The sequence below is a fragment of the Lacerta agilis genome, chromosome 6, assembly GCF_009819535.1.
Source record: "Lacerta agilis isolate rLacAgi1 chromosome 6, rLacAgi1.pri, whole genome shotgun sequence".
NCBI classification, from domain to species: domain Eukaryota; kingdom Metazoa; phylum Chordata; class Lepidosauria; order Squamata; family Lacertidae; genus Lacerta; species Lacerta agilis.
Genome location: NC_046317.1, coordinates 82780289 through 82791136, shown reverse-complemented (window position 1 = coordinate 82791136; position 10848 = coordinate 82780289). Strand labels below are relative to the sequence as shown.

The 10848-nt window shown below is 42.3% G+C and overlaps 1 protein-coding gene and 1 non-coding gene across 2 annotated transcripts; both read left to right on the top strand.

The window, feature by feature from the left end:
• Positions 1 to 3270: 3270 nt before the first annotated feature.
• Positions 3271 to 9639, top strand: LOC117049054 (60S ribosomal protein L27a-like). The gene is made up of 5 exons (XM_033153652.1): positions 3271 to 3340; positions 4670 to 4733; positions 6420 to 6495; positions 8159 to 8333; positions 9466 to 9639. Exons 1-5 carry the CDS (start codon positions 3338 to 3340, stop codon positions 9592 to 9594), a joined length of 447 nt encoding a protein of 148 aa, XP_033009543.1. The 5' UTR covers positions 3271 to 3337; the 3' UTR covers positions 9595 to 9639.
• On the top strand, positions 7706 to 7836 carry LOC117049337. The gene has a single exon (XR_004426965.1). It is a non-coding gene; the product is annotated as a small nucleolar RNA SNORA3/SNORA45 family (small nucleolar RNA).
• Positions 9640 to 10848: the final 1209 nt, after the last annotated feature.

Sequence of the window (10848 nt, the reverse complement as noted above, 5' to 3'; positions counted from 1 at the left end):
AAATAAATGCAGTCATTTATCAGTCATTGTCAGGAAAATAAGAGTTACTATAAATGTAGTTAAACTTATTAATATATCTGGTTTCATTTTGGATATATAACATACCTTCCAAAAAAAGAGAAAAAGTATCCAGATATCTTCATTGTGTAATTATGCACACTTTTTCACAGCAAAGGCAGGGCAAGAAGTGTAGTCAGCATGACAGTGTTCCTTGCCCAGATAGTTTTATAATATTCTGGCTTAAAAATGTGTAGTGGAGGGCCAACCAAGCTGCTGAGTATCAGACTAGATGCCATAAAAGAGCCTATTTCTGTCTTCTAGTCTTGCCAAGGCCAGAGACTGTTGTAGTGTTGTGAGATGCTGTAGGCAGGCTGTTTGGACAGGCAGCTGATTCTTGCTTCCCAGGTCCAAGCCATGCTAAAGTTCTGCTAGGCAGGGGCATAGCGCTGTCTGCTGGTGCCCGGGGCAGGTGTGTGCACACACACCCCAAGCAGGGACAGAGTGTGCTAACCCAGTTCTTGCCACTGCCAGACAGGCAGTGGCTGAAGAGCACCCTCCGTATCCAGTCCCTGCCCGACACAGCAGCACCAGCCCTTCACTCTTCTTATTATGTTTCAAATAGAGATGAAGTAGATTTCTGCCACAGTAGTCTTTAAGATGCGGGTGGTGCTGTGGTCTAAACTACTGAGCCTCTTGGGCTTGCTGATCAGAAGATTGGGGGTTCGAATCCACATGACTGGGTGAGCTCCTGTTGCTTCGTCCCAGCTCCTGCCAACCTAGCAGTTCAAAAGCACGCCAGTGCAAGTAGATAAACAGGTACTGCTGTGGCAGGAAGGTAAACAGTGTTTCTGTGCACTCTGGCTTCTGTCACAGTGTTCCGTTGTGCCAGAAGCAGTTTAGTCATGCTGGCCACATGACCCAGAAAGCTGTCTGTGGACAAACACCAGCTCCCTCAGCCTGAAAGTGAGATGAGTGCCACACCCCATAGTTGCCTTTGACTAGACTTAACCATCCAGGGGTCCTTTAAGTTTAGCTTTACCTACTGTAGTCTTTAAGATGCTAGTGGTTTCATTTTTCTTTTTTGCTGCAAGAGAATAAACCTCGCTCCTTCTTTGAAATTTTATGGAATTCTGACACATGTGACAAGCTTTATTTGGATGTTTTCCTTTTTCAAGCCTTGCACTATTTGGGAATTGATTTATCAAGTCCATGACCACAAGATGCAATTATGGCTTTATATGTAGACCAGACAAATCAATTTGCTGTGGCCCCCGGCTGCAAAACCCATTAGGTTGCTGTAGGGCGGGCACTGCAGGGACATGCTACTGCCTTCGCACCCTGCTTCTGAGCAAACCTGATGCTCTCTACATCATTCCTAAGCAGCAGCTACAGTGCCTGTAGCTTCTGGAAGTTGTAGTTCAAAACATCTGGATGGCATTCAGTTGGGGAAAGGCTTTCCAAAAGCAACTGCTTGGCAACTGTTGAAAGCAGGACACTAAACTAGTCCGTATATTGGCTTGCTCTGCTGGGACTCTTCCTAAGAAGTATTAAATCAATTTTTGAGTCTGGGATTTAGATATGTCTCAAGACTTCCATGTAGCTGATTGTGAATCCTACGACTTTTGTTATAATTGTGATGTTTAGCTTATTTATTTAGTTGTTTTGTAAATAGTGTTTTATAGATTGTAATTGTTTTACTGATGATTTGTAATTGTTTCACTTATGATTTATCAATTATTTTATATGATTTATGTTGCATTTGTGATGTCCTATTATGTCATTGTTGTTGTTTTTTGTTGTTTGTAAGCTGCTTTTTTATTGTTGGTGTTTATCCTACTTTTTTTTTTAGATTTGCCTTTGAGAGAGTCTTTAAACCTCTTTTGTTGACCACCAGCATTACACTTTCCATTTTTAAGTTTGGAATAGAGTAGTTGCTTTGGAAGACAATAATCAGGCAACTGAACAACATGACCAGTTCAATGATGTTGAAGAATCATTGCTTCAGCACTGGCGATCTCTGCTTCTTCCAGTACACTGGCATTAGTTCACCTGTCGTCCCAAGTGATGTGTAAAAATTTTCGGAGACCCCGCTGATGGAATCTTTCGAGGAGTTGGAGATGGTATTTATAAGTGGTCCGTGTTTCACAAGCATGCAGTAAAGTTGGTACAGTGGTACCTCTGATTATTAACGCTTCTGGTTACAAACGCTTTGGGTTACGAACTCCGCTAACCCGGAAGTAGCTGCTCCTGGTTGCAAACTTTGCCCCAGGATGCGAATGGAAATCGCGTGCTTCTGCAGCGGGAGACCCCGTTAGCGAAAGCACGCCTCAGGATAAGAACAGTTACAGCTTCAGAACGGACCCCCAGAACGAATTAAGTTCATAACCAGAGGTACCACTGTAATACAATAGCTTTGTAAACAAGCATTTTGGTTTGCCTGCGAATGTCCCAGTCCTCAAACACTCTGCACTTCAACCAGGAGAAAGCTGCGCTTGCAGAGCTCAAGCGATGCTGGATTTCAGCATTGTGGAAAGATAACTGCCAAGGTAGGCGAAGTAATTGGCACTTTCCTACACCACTGAGTTGGATTTGTGGCGCTGCAGAGGGGTTGTTTTGTGCTTGTTAGCACAGCGCTTTGGGTTTTTTGGGTGTTGGGCGATAGGTCAAGCTTTTTGTAAGCTTCTGCAAAGATATTTAGGGTGATTTGGAGGTGATCCTCTGTGTGGGAACACACTACGTTGTCATCAGCATACTGAAGCTCTATGACGGAAGTTACAATAACCTTACTCCTTGCTTTCAGACAGCTCAGATTAAAGAGCTTTCCATCTGTTCGATAGATGATTCTTACCCCGGTGGGGACATATCTGGGAGTAAGTAAGACCCCACTGAACACAACAGATTGCACTCATGTGCAGAAGTGCACGGGGCCACGCTATGGGGTGGGAAGCAAGAGTTCTCAACATCTGGGACCATGTCCTCTGCGTAGCCCATAGAGAACTGAAAGACCTCCCCATGTGCCGCTCTAAACTTTTTTTCCCACCTCTACAAAAACAGCGATCTATGCAACAACCATTTCTGAGTCTTCCCAGCTGCTATTGACGACCGAGACGCGTTCTTTTTTTTTTTTTCCTGGGGCCACGTGATCAACCGCGCGAAAGAAGCCGGCACTCAGAGTATCGCGAGACTCCGCCCTCTCTCTCTCTCTCTCCGCGTGCGCGTGTAGTTTACTAGGCCCATCCCCGAAGAGGCTTGAGACCTCGCGATAGAAGGGCTTTCCTTTCCGTGCAATCTCGCGAGAGGAGCTCTCTCTTCCTTTTATCTTCTTGGAGCCGCCAAGATGGTAGGTGGCGAGTGAGGCGGGCGCAGCCTGAGGAGCCGGGCCTGGTGGTCCGGCGCCTCAGACGCCGTTTCTCCCGACGGAGGGTGGCCGCGCGGGGACTTGGTCAGCCCTCCCCCCCGCCCGTAGTCCGCGAGGGGATGGCGGCTGCCTCGGGGCGGAAGGCGTTTCTCGGGGACTTTTAATAACAGTGAACTCATGGCCGGGCTCTGCACTCGGATCCCCCTTCGCTCTCGGCCTGCCTTACCTCGCAGGGTTGTTGTTGGAAAGACAACATCCACGACGCGCTCCCGGTCGGGGTATTGGGTTTCCCTGCCTCCTCCAGCTCATCGGGACAGGCGCCTCCCCCGTGCGCTTCTCCCACGGCTTTCTTTTCAAGCCACCCGGTCCATGGTGGGGTGGGGTGGGGTGTTGTATGGAGTAGCGCCCGCGCCCCCATCTGTTGCTGATCTGCTCCTTTCTCAGTCGAAGGGATAGCTGGGGGGGGGGGGTATCCTTTAGATCAGGGGCTCCTAAACTAGAAAGTGGCTCTTTAGGTTGGTTCACTCAGGTGGCCGGCTGCATGCAGCCCGTTTGTAAAAAATAAAACTTTTAAATCGTACAGCATCTACCGCAACACGTTACCATTGCTCCAATGAGGGGAAAAACCCATCAACAAGTGGTCTGACAAGACCCCGCAGCAATTTTCAAGTGTTTCATGGGATAAAAATATTTGCGTAGAGGTCCAAAAGCGTTTTCTTTCTGAAAGCTGCTCCAATGCTTTATGTTTCTACTCTTTGAAATGTGCCATACACTATGCGTCGGTGAACAGGTTTGCTTAGCTGACCTCTGGGGAGGGCTGCGCTGGTAATTTTTGCCTTATATTATATTGATGCATATATAGTATGGTATCTGTACTAGTATGGTGGTTAAAGTTTCAGGCTGCAGAGACCAAGGTTCAAACCCCCATGCAGCCCACTGGGTATTCTTGGGCTGATCACAGCCTAACGTAGACACAGGAATTTGTGAGGTTAAATGAGGATAATGGTGTATATGCCATCCTGAGGTGAGATAAAAATATGAGATTACCTATTTAAGCACCACTTGAAGTGAATTAAATAGTCAAAACACAGCAAACATTGAAATGCCAGTGTCTAGAGAAAAGGTAAATGGGAGACACACATTAATCAGGCCTGCAAACCTGATTAAGGTTCATAAGCAACTGTTCCAAGCTGGAGATCCTCCACTAGTATATTCCAATCATTTGTTGATTTTTGAAACCTCATGCTACACCTGTTGTTCTTTCATTGGGCACTGATATAACATATGCTGTCGTATTGTCTTTTTCTTAAGCCTTCAAGACTGAGGAAGACCAGGAAACTGCGAGGTCACGTCAGCCACGGCCATGGTCGTATTGGTACGTGTAGAAAGCAGCTTCCACGTAGAACTATTTTGCTACTTAAATCTATTGTTGCTTCACAGGGTTTTGGAATCTTCTCCCCTGATTATCAGGTGACTTAAACCTAAAGGGAAAAAAGGCTTTTTGGTGTCTGACACTTTTAGTTTTCTGTTCCCCACCCTTTTAAAAAAAAAAAAAAACTCCTGCGTGTGGTTGCATGGGAGTAAAGCACATGATTTATTTTTTATATTTCCTTTCATCCAAAGATCACAGGGTGGTTTACAATATAAAATCACAAAAATATATAGCATAATTACAAACTAAAACAGTAACACTCCCCTTCACACACACAGTTTAAAAGGCCATAGATTGTTTAATTAGCCAAAAGCCTGGGAGAAATGTTTTTGCCTGGCTCCTAAAGATAGGTAACAGGTGTCAGGCAAGCTTTCCTGGAGGGAGCATTCCGTAAGCAAGGGGCCCCGCAGAAAAGGCCTATTCTCGTGTTGCTCCCCTCTGGATCTCTGGCAGAGGATGCACACGAAGAAGGACCTCAAATGATGATCGCAGAGTCTGAGTCAGTTCATATGGGCTATCTTTCCATAGCTACAACCACCATGCCTTTGGGGTTCAGCTTGCACATTCCAGAATGAATACAAGCAATGGGGAAGAAGTTCCTTAGTACCTACTGTATCTCAGCCAAGGTTTCCCCTTGCTAATCTGAGGTTGAAGCTCTTTGCAGGAAAATAGGTAACAGATGTTTTAATCAGTGTATTTAGTGTAACTGTTGAGTCAGAACTGTTATGAAATGCAATATGGTTATTGTATAGAAGAAGCAGAGATAAATAGCATCAGTAGTAAATATAGGATTGCTTAGTAACAAGTTCTGCTTCACTCCTTGACTCAAATGGGTTTACATTAAGGTTGCCAGATGTCCCTGGATTTATTGAAAAAAATCTGGTAATCTTAGTTTATATACCTGGTGCCTAAATTTGCAGGTTTCCCACATCCCTTCAGGCTTTGTTCTAAGAACCCAAGATGGCATCCACTATACATGGCCTCTGGAGCAGTTGCAGCCTAACCATACATTTTTAGGCAGGCATTGGGGACAGTGAATGGGTAAAAGAACTACTGTCCTAAGTCCTGCTTTGTGTAACTAATTATACTTCCAGTTTGCTTAGAGCTAGTGTAGCATGAATGACGGCATAACTTTAGAAGGTGGAAATTGCAAGTTCCTAGAAATGTGGTCTGAAGAAGGTAGATCTCAATTCTTTGCTAGCCTGATTTTTTTAAAAATTGAGTTTTTTAAAGCCATAAACTGGAAGCCAACCTTGACTGTTAAGGCCAGTAAGGGGGGGGGGGGCAGTTAATCACACAGCAGACCTGTAGCCTGATCATTTGCAGGTTCACTATGATTCACACAAAGGCTGAGCTCCTAAATGCTTACTAGAGGGAAAGCACGATTGAACAAAGTGAGACTTCTGAGTAAACATGTATAAAGTTGTGCTCTAAATTCTGGGACAGTTAACTCCTCTATGATAGTATGGGTGTGCCTGCAGGCTTAAGCTTGCCTAACTCTTGTGCTGAATTGTGGTCTTTTAAGTACTGGCGATGATAAACATTTAAGCTGGCAGTGTGTGTGCTTGTTTTTGTGTTTCTATGCTTTAAAGTTTTTTTAAAAAAAATCTGTTTGATTTTTCTCTCTAGGTAAGCATAGAAAGCATCCTGGAGGACGTGGTAATGCTGGAGGCCTGCACCACCACAGAATTAACTTTGATAAATAGTAAGCTAGCCCTTTTTTCTTTACTTCCCTTCATTTCTTCCCTCATCAAACCCCCCTCCCCAAACTGGCACCAAAAATTAACTACCTATATAGATTCAGAAGTTAGGAAATGCCATTTTCAAATACTGAACCGTATTTAAGGAAAGTATATATGCATTTTATCGCAACAGCTGTGGAAAGCTTGAACTTTCATCACTTGTGGCTTCTTGGAGCTCTGTGGAAGCCAATAAGCACAAGTCTGTGTAAAGTATATTTAGTATTGGCTTTCCTAACAAATTATTTTATTTCAAATAGTTTTGGGGAATACAGTGGGATCCCCCCAACCCTTCAGAGAAAATTATTTTGGTGCAGGAGGCTGTAAGGGGAGGACCCCCCCCCCCTGATTTGCACAATCAGAAGTCTGCTGCAGGAGGCTAATACGATTGGATGGTCCCCCTTGTTTTGTTTAGTAAATATTAGCAAAATAGGCTAAATTGGACCTAAAGTCAATATGGGGCATTAGAAAAATTTCCAAAGAAGTTACAATGTTACTTTTCAAATGTAGGAAGCTGCCCTATACAGAATCAGACCATTGGTCCATCTAGAGGAGTACCGTTGACTAATTGGCAGTGGCTCTCCAAGGCTGTGGACAGGAGTCTCCTGTTACCTGGAGATGCCAGGGATTGAATTTAAGACCTTCTGTGTGCAAATCAGATGGTTTACCACTGAGCTATCTATGGCCCTTCCAGAAAATGGAAGTGCTAGCCCACTTTTTATTACAGTGGTACCTTGGTTGTCGAACTTAATCCGTTCGACTCCTGAAACAATTCGAAAACCAAGGCGCAGCTTCCGATTGGCTGCAGGAGCTTCCTGCACTCAAGCAGAAGCCGCATCAGACATTCGGCTTCCCAAAAACATTTGTAAACCAGAAAATTTCTGGGTTTGCGGCGTTCGGGAGCCGATTTGACAACTCGGCCGTTCAGGAACTAAGGTACCACTGTATTTGGACTTCAGGTGCACTTAGTATCATAAAACAAACTGGCTCAACTCACTAGTTTTTAAAATAAATTCTTTTTTAGCCTCTAGATCCTCGCTTATTTGAAATGGACGCAGACATGTAGAATAGCAATAATCTTAACTGTTCCAGTCCATGGTATACACAATCTTTTTCATGCTTTTATCTGTTCCCCTGAGAATTTGGCAAGACAATGAAGTTGCATATTTACAAATAACTGAGGCTAGAGTCACATCTAGATATTGTCAGTTATCATGGTGTGCTATAGTGCTCAGAGAGTAACAACTGACTTTTATTCACTGACTGTGCTCCGCATAGTACAGTCAGCCACCAAGTTAGTAATAGAGGGTTGTTCCTCAAAGTAAGAGATGTGGGTCAGCAGGAGGGTGCAGACAACAATGTCTCATGTAGAGCTTTCTCCTTTCTCAATATTTGCCTCATCTTTGTACCCTGTATTAAGAAAGAAGCTTACTTAAAAGCACTGTGAGCTTATGGCTGACCTCAGATTTGAACTAAGAATGTCTGCCTCACACCTTTTGCTCTTAACTTGTGCCAGATATTTTTGTCAGTAAACCTAGACATGGTCGTCCAATAAACCCAAGTATTGTTGCTCATGGATTTAAAAATGCATCATGCAGTGATTTTTCAGTTTGTGATTTTTCTTTCTAGCCATCCTGGTTATTTTGGAAAGGTTGGTATGAGACATTACCACTTGAAGAAAAACCAGCACTTCTGTCCCACAGTCAACCTGGATAAACTGTGGACACTTGTTAGTGAGCAGACAAGGCTCAAGTATGCCAAAAATCCAGCCGGATTATCACCTGTAATTGATGTTGTGCGCTCAGTAAGTGCCAAAAACTTTTGGATATGCTTTTTATGATGATGCAGAGCTTCCCAAATGTTGCTTTTATATTTGCTTCTTATCGTGTAAAAACCAAGGAAGGTCTGCATAATTTGACTACAGTAGGCCTCCAGACCAAATGGGAGTTTGCCAGCCTCTTGGTTTTGCTACCTGTTGGCTGTATCTGGCTTGATGGGGCATAGATTGTGGAGACCAAGCTATAGGCCAGGCTTGTACTATCTGTAGAGTGGGCATTTTTATATTTCATTTCAAAAGTGATTGCATTACTTAAATTTATTGTAGGTTTTACAGTTTGTTGGATTGTCAAAAAGATCTAAACCATGAGCCTGTGTTTGGATGAATGTTATACCAAACCATGGTGTTATATTCAGGAGGGGCAAAATGACCACGACAGTCTCCACTTCGGGAGCCTGCTTGTTTGCAATAAGCCATGGCTTGTGTCAGCATTATGAGTGAAATAGACTTATGTTACTTATTGTAAAAATGCAGTTGTAGGATACTGATAACCCTGGAGTTTGAACAGCTAATTTTCCAATTAACAAAACAAAGGCAGTGCCCATTCAATAGACTTGGCTCTTTCTATTACTCATAATTCTGAAAATAGGGCGAGACTTCATTGTATGTCTGTAGACACTGTATTGTATATCCAAAGGGGGGGGGGGGTTGGTGGTAAAAAGATGGAATATTTTTCTTTCTGTCTCTTTACAGTAACTACACACTTTCAAACAACTATCTCAGTAGTTCAGTGAAACATGATACGGTGAAAGCTTACCGGTAATTTTTTGACATTGCCCCGTATTACACAAATATTCTGTTGGCTGGAATGCACAGCTAAAGTATGCTGAGACTCATGCTGATGTGCATAGTGAATATTATGAAGTAGCAAACACACTTTAAATTGCCCGTGTTCCATTACACTGTCAAGTTACTATTTTCTGTTTCCTTCCTTGTAGTGTCTAATTCTACAGCTTCCCTACTAGGCACAGTTTGTTTACTTGCATTATTTCACAAAGTATACATAATCTTTTAGTTTTATTGGAACTGATCAGTGATGGTTGAAAAAAACTTGGTACCTTCTGGCTTGCTGATGATTCTCTTATATGTTTGTTTTTAGGGTTATTACAAAGTCCTGGGCAAGGGGAAACTGCCCAAACAGCCTGTAATTGTGAAAGCAAAGTTCTTCAGCAGAAAAGCAGAAGAAAAAATAAAAGCAGTTGGTGGAGCTTGTGTGCTAGTAGCATAAGGACTTCTCTACGTGCTCAGATTTAAATAAACATCATTTCAGCTACCTTGTGTTCTCATTTTAATAAGCTGTTGAGAAAGACTGCTAATTCTAGTGCCTGCTGGATTGTTTACAGGAGACAAAACCTTTTCTAATGTACCATATTTACTTGAATGTATTGCACACCTTTTTTGGCCAAATTACATCACAAAAATTAGGGTGTGCATTAGATTTGATGGTGCCAGCAAATACTTTTTGGGTTTCAAGGTTTTGAAAATTGAGGTGTGCATTAGATTCGCGTAAATGCAGCATCTCTTGGCATTCTTTTCTTTCAACACACGCATAAGGTCAAATGGACAGAAGGTTCAACAAATGTTGTCAACTAAACATTTGTACATTATGCATCATGGCAGGATGCATGGTTGTCATTTAAGAATAAAGGGGGCAAATTTCACATCCAGTCATGATTGTTATGCTACAATTAACAAGTGGGGATGAATTGACTCTTACTGTCACTCTAAAAAGATACTAGCATTCATGACTGTAGTCTTCACTTGGAATTATGGTAATGTTTTAATATGCACAAAATTTCATGAAGATAGGCTATTTGCAGAGCATCTGTAAAACCCACTAAGAAACACCTACTAGAAAGTTTCTAAGACGATGCTGCATATCTCTGTTAACACACCTTCCAACAGAGCTTATGCAATTCTGTACTAGTTCTTCACTAGAAGTTTAAAAAAAACCGGTTTGGTAGGCTTTTTTCCACCCTGCAACATTCAGTATACTAATAATCAATACAAAGCTCTTACAATGTGGTTACCAATTTGGCAAAGTACTGTATAAAAAGTCTGCATTTACACAGTTGAAAGGAACAAGAAGAAGTTTGATCATTTTCAGCCCTACATATCTTAATGGATGTGCTACTTTGCTTTTTATTGTTCAGTAATGAGTGTATTTCCTAGGTATGCAGACTTGGGGCCAGCAGGAATAGGTGGCCTACAAGGTTTCATTTTTACAAATTTTGTTTTGATCAAGGAGCAAGCAGTTAATGAGTTTCACATGAAAGATTCATTGCCTTGTAACATAGCATCAAAAAGTATTTCAAAACTCATATGAAATGCTAAATATAAAACCTGAATATAATACAATAGTGCAATTGCGTTCTAAAATTGGCATCACTTCAAATTAGTGTTAGAACAAAATTGGGTTCAGTTTTAAAAAATTCAATTTGACCAAATGGACTTTATACATAGAAGCTGGTGAATCTTCAGT